The 15,645-nt window shown below is 51.2% G+C and overlaps 1 protein-coding gene across 2 annotated transcripts in view; it reads left to right on the top strand.

Annotated features, from left to right (window-relative positions):
• Window positions 1-15,641, top strand: part of mprip (myosin phosphatase Rho interacting protein) — a 36,961-nt gene extending 21,320 nt beyond the window's left edge. The window contains exons 14-24 of one of the 2 annotated variants that reach the window (XM_067244455.1): window positions 271-847; window positions 1,089-1,226; window positions 8,070-8,217; window positions 9,169-9,286; window positions 11,331-11,490; window positions 11,654-11,761; window positions 12,273-12,359; window positions 12,462-12,624; window positions 12,972-13,057; window positions 13,599-13,671; window positions 14,581-15,641. In XM_067244455.1, the coding sequence (XP_067100556.1) occupies window positions 271-847; window positions 1,089-1,226; window positions 8,070-8,217; window positions 9,169-9,286; window positions 11,331-11,490; window positions 11,654-11,761; window positions 12,273-12,359; window positions 12,462-12,624; window positions 12,972-13,057; window positions 13,599-13,631 (1,618 nt within the window). In that variant the 3' untranslated portion in view covers window positions 13,632-13,671; window positions 14,581-15,641. The remainder of the gene's footprint in view (window positions 1-270; window positions 848-1,088; window positions 1,227-8,069; window positions 8,218-9,168; window positions 9,287-11,330; window positions 11,491-11,653; window positions 11,762-12,272; window positions 12,360-12,461; window positions 12,625-12,971; window positions 13,058-13,598; window positions 13,672-14,580) is intronic. The other variant, XM_067244454.1, reaches the window with a different exon arrangement.
• Window positions 15,642-15,645: the final 4 nt, after the last annotated feature.

Genomic DNA, 15,645 nt, shown 5'->3' with positions numbered 1-15,645 from the left:
CCACCACTTTATACAGCCTAATGCTGTGTCATGTTTTCACGTGGCAGAGACACTTTTATCCAAAGCAACACACACGGGGTGATTTGAACCCGCGAGCTTTTGATCTGCGGTCAAATGCTCTACCACTGAGCAATACCCATCCCTCATGTGTCTTCAGTTCTCCATGTTCCTGTGCCCAGCCCCCCACCGCCAGACAGCAAAGCCCTGTGAGTTTTAGTCATTCATGTTTGTGCCTTGTGCCCGCCCCTCCCACCACCACCTTCCCCCCAGCTCCACCGAGGACCACGGCTCCTTCGCCCCCTCGGAGGCCCTGGCGAGGCCCGACGTGACCCACGACTTCCCCTCCTCCTCCGAGGCCTCCTCCGCGGAGCGGGAGCCCGGCCAGGGCCCCAAGAAGAGCCGGGCGCGCGAGCGCCGGCGAGAGGGACGCTCCAAGACCTTCGACTGGGCCGAGTTCCGACCCATCGCCCAGGCCATGGCCCAGCAGCGGGCCCAGGAGGCCGAGCCCCTGCAGGCCGACCCGGGAGACCCCGAGCGGAGCCGGCGGAGGGAGGAGAGGAGGAAGAGGTACGAGTCCGTGACCGGCTCCTCCGCCGAGCCGGCGGCTGCGGGGGAGGGCGGCCGGATGGACTTTGAGAGCGGAGGGGGGGAGAGGGCCCCGGGGGAAGGCCCTGCGGGGCCGGGGTCTGTGGACAGGCACCAGAAGGTGGAGGAGGTGATCGAGCAGCACTGGCAGCAGGTGGAGAACACGCCCATACGGGAGGAGAGGAGGGTTCCCCTGCCGTCGGCTCTGCAGACCAGGGACACGGCCGAGCTGGAGAAACTGCTGGAGAGCTACAAGAAAGGGGTGTGTGTGTGTGTGCGTGCGTATGAGAATTTAAAATATAATAATAGTCTCACATTTTCGTAAACATTCCTCATAGTACGCCAGTAGTATGGGATAGTATGCAAGTGTACATTTCCTGTGTCAATCTGATTGGTGGTGTTCTGTAGAACCCAGACCAGCAGCCCAACACGATACTCTAGCGAGAGCTTGAAGCATGTCCTCCTCCCCCCCTCTGCTGACGCCTGGCCCCTCCCTCTCCCAGGTAGAAGAGCTGAAGGGACAGCTGGACAGCTGTCACCACCAGCTGCTGGACTCCAACCAGCACAAGCAGGAGCTGGAGCTGCAACTGAGGACGGCTCTGGATCGAGAGCAGCACGTCCGGACTGGGTACATCTCCCCTGTAAGAGCCCCGGTTTATTTCTTACCTCCTTTTCTCGGTCTCTCTCTCTCTCTCTCTCTGTGTTCCTCATCGCTCTTTTTTCACCGTATTTCACTCTCTCCTCCGTCCTCTTTTTATCTTTCTATCCATCACTCTCTCCATCCCTTTTTACCCTCGTCTTTCTCACCCTCATCGCTCTCTCTCTCTTCCTCATCTCTCCCTCTCCCATATATTGCCCTTGCCATTTTTCTCTTCTTTCCCAGCGCTCTGCTGTTTTATTATGTATCATATTATATGGAGGCCAGCTGTTTGAGCTCACACCTAAGTTTCCAACTCAGCCATTTCCTCTCCTATTATGTAACATTCCTTTGCATGTTGTATTTTATCGATAAGACAACATCCAACAACAAACTGACACCAGAGCTGCGATTAAAAAAAAACGGCTACGAAGACAAGCCTCTGCATGAGTTCATTGCATGTGAAAAGAAACATGGAAGTTCTTTTTTGATTTAGATTTTCTTTTATATCGTGTTTTACGTCTTCCTCAACTTCTCTTCGCTCGTCTCTCTCCGCTGTGTTTCGTTACGTCACAGCGGGAGTCATGAAACTCATGCTGGCACTTTTTGGATTGAGCATTCAATGACTGACAATAATTAACACGAGGCTTTGATGATGGCGTCTCTGCGCTGGGGTCAAGGCATGAAAGCTCAGGGTTTTTTTGGATGCCAACAGTTTAGGTGTGGTCTCTTGTGTGTAGGTGTCAGGCTGGAGATGTGACGTAAACCTTTGGCTCGTCTTGTTTGAAATGTTATGCCGTCAAATGCATCCTCCTATTTCATCTGCTGTACGTGGACTAGTAACCTTTTCCAGTTTGTGCGTCCCATATTCTGCACTGGTGGTGAGCAGCACAAAGCCCAGAATCTGTGAGGCTTCAACTTGTTTGTGTCGAATATAAGAAACGTGTGCGCACTCGTGTGCGAGTTGGCGTGTGTGTGTGCAAGAGAGCAATGTTTGTATGCTTGATTGAGAATCACCTCGCCGTGTTTATAGTTCTGAGAAGATTGAGGGCTGATCGTTGTCCAGGTTGATGGAGTAGAAGAGTTTTCAGTTGACAGGATGGGGTGCCTTGAGGGTTTAACAGAACCCAGATGTTTTCTGTTTGCGTTTGAAAAAGGGGTCTAGGTTTCTAAATATCAGGTAATTGTTCAGTCCATAGAAAAGTGCATATTAATTGTGCATATGATTAGGCTATGTCATGACATCATTTTTAATTCTTAATTTTGATTAAGTATTAATAGAGTATAATTTCACAGTTAAGACTAGAACGACATAGTTTGGCTTCATTGGCATTATTACAGTGCAATCATTTTCATCTTTTTGGATTGTTAGAAAAGTAGATACAAGGCTTTCTTTCTTTTGTATAACCCAGTGTGCCTCCCATCTCTAAATAAACCATCTAGCTAGTACTAATTTTGCATCACTTACCCCATGAAATAACCTTTAACCGTTTAATGTGCATGATCTCTTGTGATTTACTAACAAAGGCCATTTATTCTCTCTCCAGCCCTCTAATATACAATCTTATAATTACAATCTTATGATGGATACCTATTTGTAATGTTTTTTTTTAAATCATTAATAGTTCATTTACATAATTACGTACAATGTAATACAAATGGAATATGGTAAATGTTTTCATGTAAATCTGAAAATTGGGCCAAATAATTCATAAAACCCTTAGGCCTAGTTCTTTTTTTCACTTCCCCCCCTGCTGTGTGTTAACAAAGTCTCTGGTCCCTTTTCCAAGCTGGAGCATCCGACCGGTCTGGATGCCGATGTTGCGGCCCAGACGAAGAGGCCTGAACTGGTTAGTTCTCAAGCTCAGAGCTTGACAAAGAAGTACCAGGAGACCAAAGAGCTCCTGCAGCTGCAAGAACTGAAAAAGCGCAATATGCAGGCACAGCTTGGCCTCTCGCTTTCTCACGCCTCCGCCGAGGAACCTTGCCTTTCTGAAACACCCAAAACCCCCAGTTCGGAAAGCCCTCCCCCCGAACCTGTCCAGAAAACAGTTAGTTTTGTCATCCATGATAGCGCAGACAGGATTCTTAAGATTGAGGAATTAACATCAGGCCAGCCACTAACCCTGAGTGTGTTAGTTACGCTACTGCGATCACTTGAGGGTGCGAGTCAGGAAGTAGATAGACAGGGTAGCTGTCAGAAGCTTCTGGACACATGGAAGTATCAACAGGAGGCGGAGAACGAAACCATAAAGAAGAGCTTAGCCAAGGCCGGCGAAAGCATCCGAGACTACGAGTCTCGTCTTTTGACCATGGAGGACATGCTAGGAAGGGTTCACAAGCAGAAGGTGGAGAGCCTCAAAAACCCGTACGGCCCTCTCTGCAAGATCGAAGACCACCCGGAAATGCACGAGATCACCATCGGGACGCTGTCGCAGAGGGTCGAGCTGCTGACCAGCGAGAACGCAGCGCTGACCCAGCGCTACCAGGAGATGCTGAACCAGCTCACCGAGGCGGACAGGGAGATAGACCGGCTGAAAGCAGAGCTGGGCGCCCTGCAGGAAGGGAAACAGCACCTGCTGCTCGTGGAGGAGCTGAACCGCGTCAAGGCGCAGCTGGCTGAAAGCAAGGCCAGCGCGATCGACAGGGAGTACTACGAGAGAGAGCTGAACGAGAAGTCCCACAGGCTCCATGAAGCCCTGGTCACGTTGGAGATGCTGGGAGACAGTCTGAAGGACACGGAGAGGAGACTGCAGCTGAAGGAGGCCACGCTGAGAGGCCTGGGGTTCCACATGGAGGACGGCCGGGCGGACCAGTCCCCGCTGGAGGGAGAGCGTCTCAGAGAGCAGCTGGCCGCCACGGAGGCCAAGCTGGCCGAGACTGACAAGCTCCTCCAGTCCACAGAGGGGCGCTGTAGGGAACTCCAAGCCCAGAACGCAGAGCTTAAAACCAGGTGTGAGGAGGCAGTTTGGGTCGGAAGTCGGAAGCTTCTAGAGGCGCAGAATGAAAGATGGACGACGCAAACCGGGTCAGGGGAAGAGGGGATAGCAAGTAGGGCTAGAGAAGAAGCGACGGCACATGTTGTTGATGAAGAACGGATGCAGACGGATGAGAAGCAGGTTGTAGACGACGGGGTTATACAGGAAGTAGCAGGGGACCTCAAGATGAAGTCGGTGGCCCTCAGCACGGTGTTAGAGATGCTGGTGAAGGTAGACTGTAACGTGGAGAAGTTGCGTAGCGATTGGAGAAGCGCTTTGCTTAGCACAGATTGCCTTGAGACGGCAGGAGGGGAGCGGGTTGAAGTGAGTGAGAGGCTGGTGGAGACGTTGGTAGCGGGAGTGGAGTTCTGGAGTCAGCTGTTAGGCGCTATTAAGGTCAGCCCCGGATGCTCACAAAGTGAACCTTCCTTTGAAAGGTGCGTTGCTGAGCGGATGGTGGCAGAGAAGAGTGCTCTGCTTTTGGTGAGCAGACGAGCACCTCCGATGAAGGTTGACGGCGAAGAGACGACGTCTGAGACGGTGTCCGACACTGTCGTTTTGAAAGATCTAGTGGAGACTTTACGAGAGAAAGTACGTTTATTCACCCAAATTGCCTCCGCCGTCACCATGTCGACCAACAGCAAGCTAATGTCCTTGGTGCTAGCTAGCTTTTCAGGCAGTCCCAAGAAACGTTGGTCGGAGTATCTGTCGGACGCCATGACAGAGGCTCACAACTCCTATCTCCTCAGTAGGCTGAAATTCCAACATGTCCTACGGCCGAACGCCAGCCAGGTTCAAACTCGCAGCTCCGACTGTCCAAACTGCCTTTGGCTTAAAAACCAGAACCGAGATCTCCAATGCAAACTGCAAGACCTTCAAAATCGTCTGTCAGACAAGGAAAGCCAAAGAGGAGACTACCAAACAACAACACCCAAAACACACATTCAGATTGAGGGAGAGCCCATCGACTCCCTGGACAAGGCCATTCAGCTCCAAGACATGATCGCCAAGCACAAGAAGGAGCTACGTGAGGTGAAGGACGTCTACGAACAGGAGGTTGAGAAGCTCCGGCAAGAAGTGGCCAAGGCGGGCGAGACCCTGCGCTTGCGGTCCGAGGAGAACGTGAAAGAGATCGACTCCCTCACCGTCTGCATGGAGAACCTGAAGCAGAAGCACGAGGCAGAGAGGAGGAACATCTTGGAGAGGTTCCAGAGGGAGATGGAGGAGCTGCGAAGTGTGCTCGGCCCGGGAGGAGATGCCCCTGACGGCCCGGAGGGTCGTGGAGCGCTGCCCACCGACTCCTCCCCCTCCGCCCTCAAAGAGCGTCTCCAGGAGCTGGTGGCCCAGGTCTTGGCCCTGACGGAGGAGATGAGGCGGCGCGAGCAGCAGGGAGACACGACGACGCTCCGGCTGAAATACGAGAAAGATCTGGAAAGCCTGAAGGTGGAAGCGTTCCCTTGTCCTTGCTGTTCTCCATCCGTGATGCCTTGTGTCTCCTTGTGGCACCCCCAGACCCACCCCACCTCCCCCCCTCCGTTCCTTCCCCAACCCCCTCCTCGCCTACCTAACCCTGCTGGCCTTTCCTCTGCTCTCTGTAGACTCTGTAACCTTCAGTGTTGCATGGTGACTAACCCTGTCCTGTAGTGCATGTGATCGTTGATGCTAAGTTGTGTAGCCTGCCGAGGAACCCATTTTGTTGATCGGTTCGCTACCAGAACCTTGTCAAAAAGTTAGCTTAGCTGAGCCAATGTTTGGGCACGACTTGTATTCAGTTCCAACATGCATCAACATATTCAGTGTGAACATATAGGCGAGTTGTCCAGTTTTAAGTTGCTTATTAAATGAGTTCCTCTGTAGTGTTAGTTTGATGTGCTTAACAATGTTTTCTTCTCCTCAGCCGTTGTAGACTGGTTACAAAGACAAAGAGTTTACCCATTTTTTTAATTAAGTGATCAAAACAAGTTTTGGAAAATCTATTCTAGTCTTTTTATTGTATTTTTATCAATCTTTTATTTTTTTACCTCAGAAAAATGCATGGGGTTTACCTCTTTGTCTTTGTTTGTGTCTAGTTTTACAGACTGAAACTTTCCCTTTTCTAACTGGTTAACAACATGTGAATATTATTTCAAAACGAATTGCAAATGATTAACTGGTTTAATCGTTTGGTTTCCAGACAAATAGAAAAATGATATTGCTCAGTATATAGTGCCAACAAATGGTTAAACTTATTTAAATGTATGCTTGTGTAAACAATGATTTTCACTCAGCTTAGTTTATAAGTGTTTACTATGCATTACTCTCCATATAAGGTAGTTTCAATATGCAGATTAGCTTTTAGACTTGTTTCTGCCAGCAACAGATCGGCTGGGTTTTTGATGAGGGGCCAATGAGTTTGAGCAAGGAACCATTTTATAATTCTTGTCAGATTTGTCTGCTGAGTTCATGTCTTTTAAAGATCACAGTGTGTGTATATATATACCTCTTCCTGTATTGAGTCTTTAATAGTTTAGAAGTACTCAGTTGTGTATACCCACAACCCCCTCACCCCTAAACAGGATGTGGGGCCTCTATGTCTGTCTGGCACTCTCTTGCTCTGTCTCTCTCTCTTTCCTGCTCTCTCTGTCTCTCTCTCTCTTGCTCTCTCTCTCTTGCTCTCTCTCATTCTACCCCTATCGTTTTCATTCTCTCTCTCTCCCTCCCTCACACGCGCCAACCGAGACGCACGGAACAAGTATCTAAACAAAACCGCAGGTGCTGCTCGCCGTGATGTCAGAGCAGGAAGTCTCCGTTTACCCTGCGGGGGGGCAGTTGGCTCAGCACGGCTCTCACAGTTGGCTTCCCGGGCCTGGCTTCCGAGCTCTGGAGAGTTATCCCTGTGAAAACAGGCCCGGGGCGGCCCCGTTTGGCCGTCCGGGCCGTGGCAGGGAGAGCAGGGGGCAGAACCTCTGACTGAGCACTCAGATTAGTGTCTCTGAATAGAGGACGGAAGTGGGCCTAGGTTTTGGGTCGAGCCAGACGGAAGGCCATTCAAATCCCCTCTTGTGGAAACATGCACTGTAATTATAATAGCATTGGTGAATGGCTCACTTTTCAAAAGTGTGGTGGTTGGGATTACTCCCCTCTCCCACCCCCTACTCCCCGTTCTCCGCGTTACCTAAAGGTGTTAGTGCGAGGCTGGCAGCCTTTCCTCGTTTGACACTGGCTGGCGCGGTGTGCCAGCTCGATCCTTTTTCGAATTAGTCCTTTCACGAGTTGGGTTGCGGATCCAGCTCCAATCCCACATTCCACCCAAACAGTTGGCCAACAGCAACGGCTCATGGTTTTACGCGCATAAGCGCTCAGACGATTGCAACAGAATTCAGACATTACACCAGACATGAACTTGAGTTGTAATTGACATTTTTATAAGAGGCGGCCCAGAGTCGGCACAAACCTGGCTGGGACTTCTGCTCACCCTAGGGGGGAGTAAGGGCATGTGGTCTAACCCCTTTGCTGCCCACGCATTCCTTTAGCATGTTCGAGTATTCTGTTGTCCTTTTAACCCTCCGCTAACCGCCGGCTCATGGCTAACGTGCTGTAGCTTAGCTGCGTGTTTGCAGTCTCGGTGTCCGTGGAGCAGTATCTCAGCCCTGGTCGAGGCAGAGGCACTAGAGTTTTCCCTGGTTTGGTTCACATGGTCAGGAACAACTCTTGGTCCTAGCTGAGACCCCGTGTGGATGTGCATTGTTGTGCGCTCACTGTGTGTGTTCTGACTGTGTGTCTATGCGCACTGACAGTATGTGCGAGCTGACTGTGGGTGTGCTCAGTGTGGTTGTTTATGTGCTGATTGTGTGTGTGTGTGTACTGACTGTGTGTCCTCTGCCCTGCAGGCCACTTGTGAGCGGGGCTTCACCGCCATGGAGGAGTCCCACCAGAGGGTGGTGGACGAGCTCCTGAGGAAGCACCAGCGCGAGCTGGAGAACCTGCAGGAGGAGAAGGAGCGGCTGCTGGCCGAGGAGACGGCCGCCACCATCTCTGGTCAGTACGCTGTTCTGACAGGAAGCTACAGAGAAGGACGTTACAGAGCAGGAAGCTACGGAGCAAGAAGTTACGGAGCAGGAAGTTACGGAGCAGGAAGTTACGGAGCAGGAAGTTACGGAGCAGGGAGTTACGGAGCAGGGAGTTACGGAGCAGGGAATTACGGAGCAGGGAGTTACGGAGCAGGGAGTTACGGAGCAGGGAGTTACGGAGCAGGGAGTTACGGAGCAGGGAGTTACGGAGCAGGGAGTTACGGAGCAGGGAGTTACGGAGCAGGGAGTTACGGAGCAGGGAGTTACGGAGCAGGGAGTTACGGAGCAGGGAGTTACGGGGCAGGGAGTTACCGAGCAGAGAGTTACCGAGCAGGGAGTTACCGAGCAGGGAGTTATGGGGCAGGTAAATCATGTGTGCCCCCTTCATTTTGTGCTTGAGAGGTGAAGCTCGCTCTAGAAGTTGTTGACTTACCCTAAATGTCACTCCTTTCTTAAAGACGTCCATTAATCTCTGGCCTTGGATCAGATCCCAACCTCTGTTTTGATGCTCTTGGTCAGTAACACCCCAGATAGACTGTCCTAATGTAATGGATTCATTTAGCAGACCCCTTGACCTACAGTCAAATGCTCTATTACTGAGCTATATACACACATACAGTATATAGATCAAAGCCTAATCCCAACTCCAGTGGGATCAGTTTAGTTGTTAATGAGATGCTCATGACTGTTTTATTAAGGTGAGGTAAATGTGTGATGCAAGTTGTTAAAACACAGACCCAAATGGACAACATAACACATCCCTGAAATAGCCTACAAAACACTTCTGGTCATGTGACAAACAGACGCTCGTTGTTCTAGCCGAAATAAAAGTCCGTTACGCGACGGCCAATGTCCGCAGGTTGTTTCCGCCAGGAGCCGGCCTCCTCTCAATGCCCCTCTTTGTTTGTGGTTGCCGTAGCGATCGAGGCGATGAAGAACGCCCACCGGTCGGAGCTGGAGAAGGAGCTGGAGAAGGTGCGCAAGACGGGCAACAACACGGAGAGCGCAGACATCGAGGAGATCCGCAGGCAGCACGAGTACGTTTGAACCCCCTTCCCCCAGGAACCCCGGGACGGTTCCCTTGTCGCAACAAGAATAGGGTTTCAAGACGTTCACTTGAAATCTGACTCGCGCTCCGAGGCGCTGACTCTGCTACCTGACTTTAGCCCGCGTCAGTTCCCCAGAACACCTCACACTCCCCTCCCGCTTGACAAGTAGATGACAGATGGAGATAAAACCTCCTTGATTTATAACTTTAATGAATCTTCAGTCTCGGATGTATTGCCGGCAGCCAGGCGACTAGCTGCGACTTGACAGGCTCGCTGCTTGCATCTTCACACCTGCCCACGCTGTGATGGGCTTACTGTTCCCAGGGACCTGTGGGGCAGCTGGGCTCTGACTGACTTGACTGATGACGCCGCGTAGCAGACTTTAGCGCGTGGGTTTAGCATGGCCGTGCCATCATCAGAGCCAGGGGAAGATTCCCACAGAGATGTACATGACTCAACAAACTGTCCCCGAGGCTGTTTTGAGGCTGAGGTTGTTTCTGGGTGGCCTCAGAAACTCTGTGCAGAGGCTGAGTGGGTTGGGGGTTCATGGGCTGGGTGGGTGGAGGGTTTAGGGGCTTGGTGGGTGGGTGGGTGGAGGGATCAGGTGCTGAATGTGTGTGTGGGTGGAGGGTTCAGGGGCTGGGTGGGTGGGTGTTGGGTATAGCGGTGGGTGGAAGGTACAGGGGCTGGGTGGGTGGGTGGAGGGTATAGCGGTGGGGTGGGTGGGTGGGTGGAAGGTACAGGGGCTGGGTGGGTGGGTGGGTGGAGGGTATAGCGGTGGGGTGGGTGGGTGGAAGGTACAGGGGCTGGGTGGGTGGGTGGGTGGGTTGGTGGAAGGTACAGGGGCTGGGTGGGTGGGTGGTTGGAGGGTATAGCGGTGGGGTGGGTGGGTGGGTGGAAGGTACAGGGGCTGGGTGGGTGGGTGGTTGGAGGGTATAGCGGTGGGGTGGGTGGGTTGGTGGAAGGTACAGGGGCTGGGTGGGTGGGTGGAAGGTACAGGGGCTGGGTGGGTGGGTGGAAGGTACAGGGGCTGGGTGGGTGTCGGGTATAGCGGTGGGGTGGGTGGGTGGAAGGTACAGGGGCTGGGTGGGTGGGTGTCGGGTATAGCGGTGGGTGGAAGGTACAGGGGCTGGGTGGGTGGGTGGAGGGTATAGCGGTGGGTGGAAGGTACAGGGGCTGGGTGGGTGGGTGGAGGGTACAGGGGCTGGGTGGGTGGGTGGGTGGAGGGTATAGCGGTGGGGTGGGTGGGTGGGTGGAAGGTACAGGGGCTGGGTGGGTGGGTGGGTGGAGGGTATAGCGGTGGGGTGGGTGGGTGGAAGGTACAGGGGCTGGGTGGGTGGGTGGGTTGGTGGAAGGTACAGGGGCTGGGTGGGTGGGTGTCGGGTATAGCGGTGGGTGGAAGGTACAGGGGCTGGGTGGGTGGGTGGAGGGTATAGCGGTGGGGTGGGTGGGTGGAAGGTACAGGGGCTGGGTGGGTGGGTGGCTGGAGGGTATAGCGGTGGGTTGGGTGGGTGGGTGGAAGGTACAGGGGCTGGGTGGTGTGGAGTGTTCAGGGCCTGTCTGGCTGCGTGGAGAACTCAGGCTGGCTGGCTGTAGGGTTCAAGCTGTCGGGAGGGTTCAGGATGAGCAGACAATGCCTGTATGTGTGTGTCTCGCTGTGCCAGCTGTAACCATGGTAACCGGGCGCTGAGGTAGCAGGACGACCTTGCCAAGCTTTGGAATTTCAGACACAGTTTAAGTCGTCCCAAGGACGAAGCCTGTTTGGCTACCTGCCTGCCTGCTTGGCTTGCTTGTTGTCTGGCTGGCTGTCTGTCTGCATACCTATCTGCCTGCCGGTCTGTCTGGCTGCCTGTCTTTCTCTCTCCCTCTCTTACTCAAACTTGTTCTCTTTCTCACTCTCTCACTCTCTCTCTCTCTCTCTCTCTCTCTCTCTCTCTCTCTCTCTCTCTCTCTCTCTCTCTCTCTCTCTCTCTCTCTCTCTCTGGTGCCGAGGCTGTGTTTGACCCTGTGTGTGTGTGTGTGCGCACTGCAGGGAGGAGCTGTGCTCGTTCCAGCGGGAGATCGAGGTGCTGTCAGAACAGTACTCCCAGAAGTGCCTGGAGAATGCCCACCTGGCCCAGGCGCTGGAGGCAGAGAGGCAGGCCCTCCGCCAGTGTCAGAGAGAGAACCAGGAGCTCAACGCACACAACCAGGTATACACACATACTGTATATATGATCACAGACACCAGTTTCTCTCTCTCTTCGCCCTCACTCCCTCATTCAGTCTCTCTCCCAACCTCTCTCTCTCTCCCTCCACACACACACACACACACGCATCACACCAGTTCTGAATTAGTTGTCATTATGTTGTCAGGAGCTGAACAACCGTCTGGCAGCAGAGATCACCAAGATGCGCTCCATGACCAGTGAGGAGGGAGACTGCTGCACCCTGGTCCAGGGCAAGGAGCTGTATGAGCTTGAGGTAGGCCCAGTCCTAGTCCCAGTATTAATATTAGGACCAGTCCTAGTCCCAGTACTAATATTAGGCCCAGTCCTAGTCCCAGTATTAATATTAGGCCCTGTCCTAGTCCCAGTACTAATATTAGGCCCATGCCAAATCCTAGTCCCAGTATTAATATTAGTCCCAGTACTAATATTAGGTCCAGTCCCAGTACTAATATTAGGCCCAGGTCCAGTCCTAGTCCCAGTATTAATATTAGGCCCAGTTCTAGTCCCAGTATTAATATTAGGCCCAGTCGTAGTCCCAGTATTAATATTAGTCCCAGTCCTAGTTCCAGTACTAATATTAGACACAGTCCTAGTCCCAGTCCTAGTTCTAATTTCAGGCCAGATTTGGACTCAGGCCTTGTCTAGTCTCAGTCCCAGTCTCCGTCCCAGACAGAATCTCAGTCTCAAGGACTGGATCTCATCCCAGCAGGCCTGACACTGTATGGAGGTGCTGCTGGTTGTGACCTGCTGCTGTGTCTGTGCAGGTGATGCTGAGGGTGAAGGAGTCGGAGGTGCAGTACCTGAAGCAGGAGATCAACTCCCTGAAGGATGAACTTCAGGCAGCCCAAAGAGTACGTGTTTGTCAGAGGTGAAGTTTCAACTCAAAAAAATAAAATAAAAAACTGACTCTAAATGCTGATTGTGTTTGTGTGTGTGTTTGCGTGTGTGCCCAGGATAAGAAGTATGCGACAGACAAGTACAAGGACATCTACACGGAGCTGAGCATCGTGAAGGCCAAAGCAGAGCGGGACCTGGGCCGGCTGAGAGACCAGCTGCAGCTGGCCCACGAGGCCCTGGGGGAGCCCTCGCTGGAGGAGGTGGAGCGAGGAGGCTACGGTACACACACACACACACACACACACGGCCCATAACCATCTATCTGTATAGTCATGTATAAGTAAGTCTAATACACACCTCTGATACACTTCCTCTCTAACCTAGCTAGCAGCACTGTTATAGTGAGCTGGGGCTAGCAGCACTGTTTTAGTGAGCTGGGGCTAGCAGCACTGTTATAGTGAGCTGGGGCTAGCAGCACTGTTATAGTGAGCTGGGGCTAGCAGCACTGTTATAGTGAGCTGGGGCTAGCAGCACTGTTTTAGTGAGCTGGGGCTAGCAGCACTGTTATACAGTCAGCTCAGTTAGCACTACTGTCAAACTGAGCTCCTTCTGCGCTCTCCTCTCAGATATCATGAAGTCCAAAAGCAACCCAGACATTCTCAAGATGGCCGCTGCCGCCGCCAAACGCTCAGAGCGCACCATGAGGTCAAAGGTAGGGTCCCCTCGCCCTCACACACTGTCCCAGCACCAGCTGTCAGCTCTAAACACGTCCCAATCAGACCTACATAACAGTCTTGGAGGTTACGGTACTTAAAACATGAAAGGGGGAAGGGGGTTGTAAACTTGGTTGTCTGTAGTTAGTCTGCAAGACCAGCGCAGAAAGAGACTAAAAGAGTTTTATTTGGAAGGAGACGGTCACAGCCAGTAGAGGTCTCCCTGCTCTGTGAAAGGTGCACTTTTTTTGTGTTGTCGCAGACCGCCACCTAGCGGTCAACCACTGTAACAGCATTGTAATTGCACACTCCAGTGACGCATTCGCTTTATCCCCAAACAAACACACACACAAAACCTCATAGACGTTTGACCATTGACCATTTGACCTCCTAATTGTGGATTGTAACCAATCACTGCATGTGTGTACCAGCCACCTTGTGTATGTGCTAGAACTAACAGGAGACATCCTGGTGGAGATGGATCTCTCTCTCTCGTCTAACACACACGTACTGGTGTGTTCTCCCCCCTTCTGTCCTCAGTCTGTGAGTCGTGACATGCCCTGGGACAGCTAGGGCTGCCTGAGGACCGATAGGCCTACCCTTCTCCTTTTAGGTAAACCAAACCCAGACCCACACTATAGAACGGTGCCTGGTTGACCTTTTGGAGGGCAAAGTCGATCTAGGAATGTTGTGGGGTTTCCCACAGTGGTGTCTGCGGGGATTATTACTCGGGATGAGAAGCGGGGGAATCTTGCACAGAAAGAGTATGCTCGTGTGTGTGTGTGAGTGAGACTATGTAGGATGTCTATGTATGTATATTGTGTGTGTGTGTGAGTGAGACTATGGAGTGTGTGTGTGTGTGTGTGTGCGTGCGACTATGCAGGATGTCTGTGTATGTATATTGTGTGTGTGTGAGTGAGACTGTAGGATGTCTGTTCATAACATAGTGTGTGGCGATGTGCAGCTTGTTGGTGTCCTGCCTGTAGGTGACTCTCCTCTGTCTCTCGTACCACGGGCCTCCGATCACCAGGTCGCCTCCCTCCACAATGCCTTCACACTGTGGTTGACTGTACGGATGGAAGTGTTTCATCGTCTTTTACCTCTGGTTTCTTTCCTTTGTTGATTTGTATGACTTTGAATGCATGTCATATTTGCGCGCGTGTGTGTTCTATCTTAACAAAGATAGAAGGGCTTACTGGTCGGTCAGATTTCACACTTCACAGGATGGTCGGGAGTGATTCAAGAGCTTCTGTTCAACTTGATCACTAACGTTTTTTTTCAATTGTTTTCTCTCTCCCCATGTTCTTGCCCCGCCTCTCCCCTCTCCCTCCTTTCTCTTTCTCGGTCTTTCTTTCTTTCTCGTACTCATCCCCCCCTTCCCCACTCTCTCGTTCTGTCTATTGTCTCTGTCTGTCTCTGTTTCTCTTCTCCTCCCCCTCTCTCTGTGTCTCTCTCTCCCCCCTTCCCCCCCTCTCTCTGTGTCCCCCACGCCCCCTCTCATTCTGTCTCTGTCTCTCTGCAGAGTCTGAAGGAAGGGCTGACAGCTGAGCAGAGACTCCACCTGTTCGACAACAAAGACACTAAGGAGTTCTGACGGGGACGTGTAGTCCACCAACGCTGCATGTTTAGAGGCTCACTATATTTTAGCTCTGTAATGTACTTAGAAACACACTGGTCACAAACACACGCAATGTGTATATATATATATATATATATATATACAATATATAAAAAAACACATGGTATAAAGTTTCAATTTCATGTCTATAGAAGAAGAGTCTGCATTCTATGCACTTCAGTTACTGTGACATTTGTTTTGCGTTTTGATTGCCATGTCTTACTGTAAATACTCTGTATTGTTTTTAATGAAGCGTCTTATCAAGCATACACTAAATCGTGACTGAGTAAACTACTGTTTTAACTCCTTAGACTGTTATTAGCCAAAGGAGTAAGTGACGGCTAAACACATCGATGATCAAATAACCCTCACATAACCAATGGTAGGAACGATGTTGCCTTCAGGCCTGTGTATTATGCTTTGGTGTGGTCAGTGTGCACATGTTGAAGCTTTCCTCCAAACCCTTATCATTTCAGCACAGATGGAAGTCTTGCTAAATAAACAAGCTATGGGAAGAAAATATTTGCCTGCATCACTGTACAAGTAAACTAGCTGTTGCACAGGATATTGCTCATTCAATGCCTGAGGTGTTGGCTTGTATATGGTGAATACACATCATAGATTGTTTTCCTGAAATCTTGGACCGTTTTGAAATTATCCCGTGACAGGTGACTGCTGAATGCGTATGGATGGGATTTGCTTATTATAAAAATGAATATAAATATATATATTTACATTTATATAATTTTTCTCCCATCTCTGTAATGATATTGGTCCAGTTTATGGGAGGGAGTTCTTGGGTTATGTTTGTAGTCATGTTCAGTGGCAGTCCCTGTGTATTTATTTAAATGTTTTGGGGTTTTGTTGCTCATTCCCATTCTCACTGTACTCTCTTATTGTAAATATACAGCAAATGTACACCAACTGACAACAGATTTATTAGCAATAAATATTTTTGCACCATGTGTT

Source organism: Osmerus mordax, chromosome 10 (assembly GCF_038355195.1).
Source record: "Osmerus mordax isolate fOsmMor3 chromosome 10, fOsmMor3.pri, whole genome shotgun sequence".
NCBI classification, from domain to species: Eukaryota; Metazoa; Chordata; class Actinopteri; order Osmeriformes; family Osmeridae; genus Osmerus; species Osmerus mordax.
The sequence above is the reverse complement of the archived record's forward strand: the minus strand, read 5'-3'. Positions and strand labels throughout refer to the sequence as shown.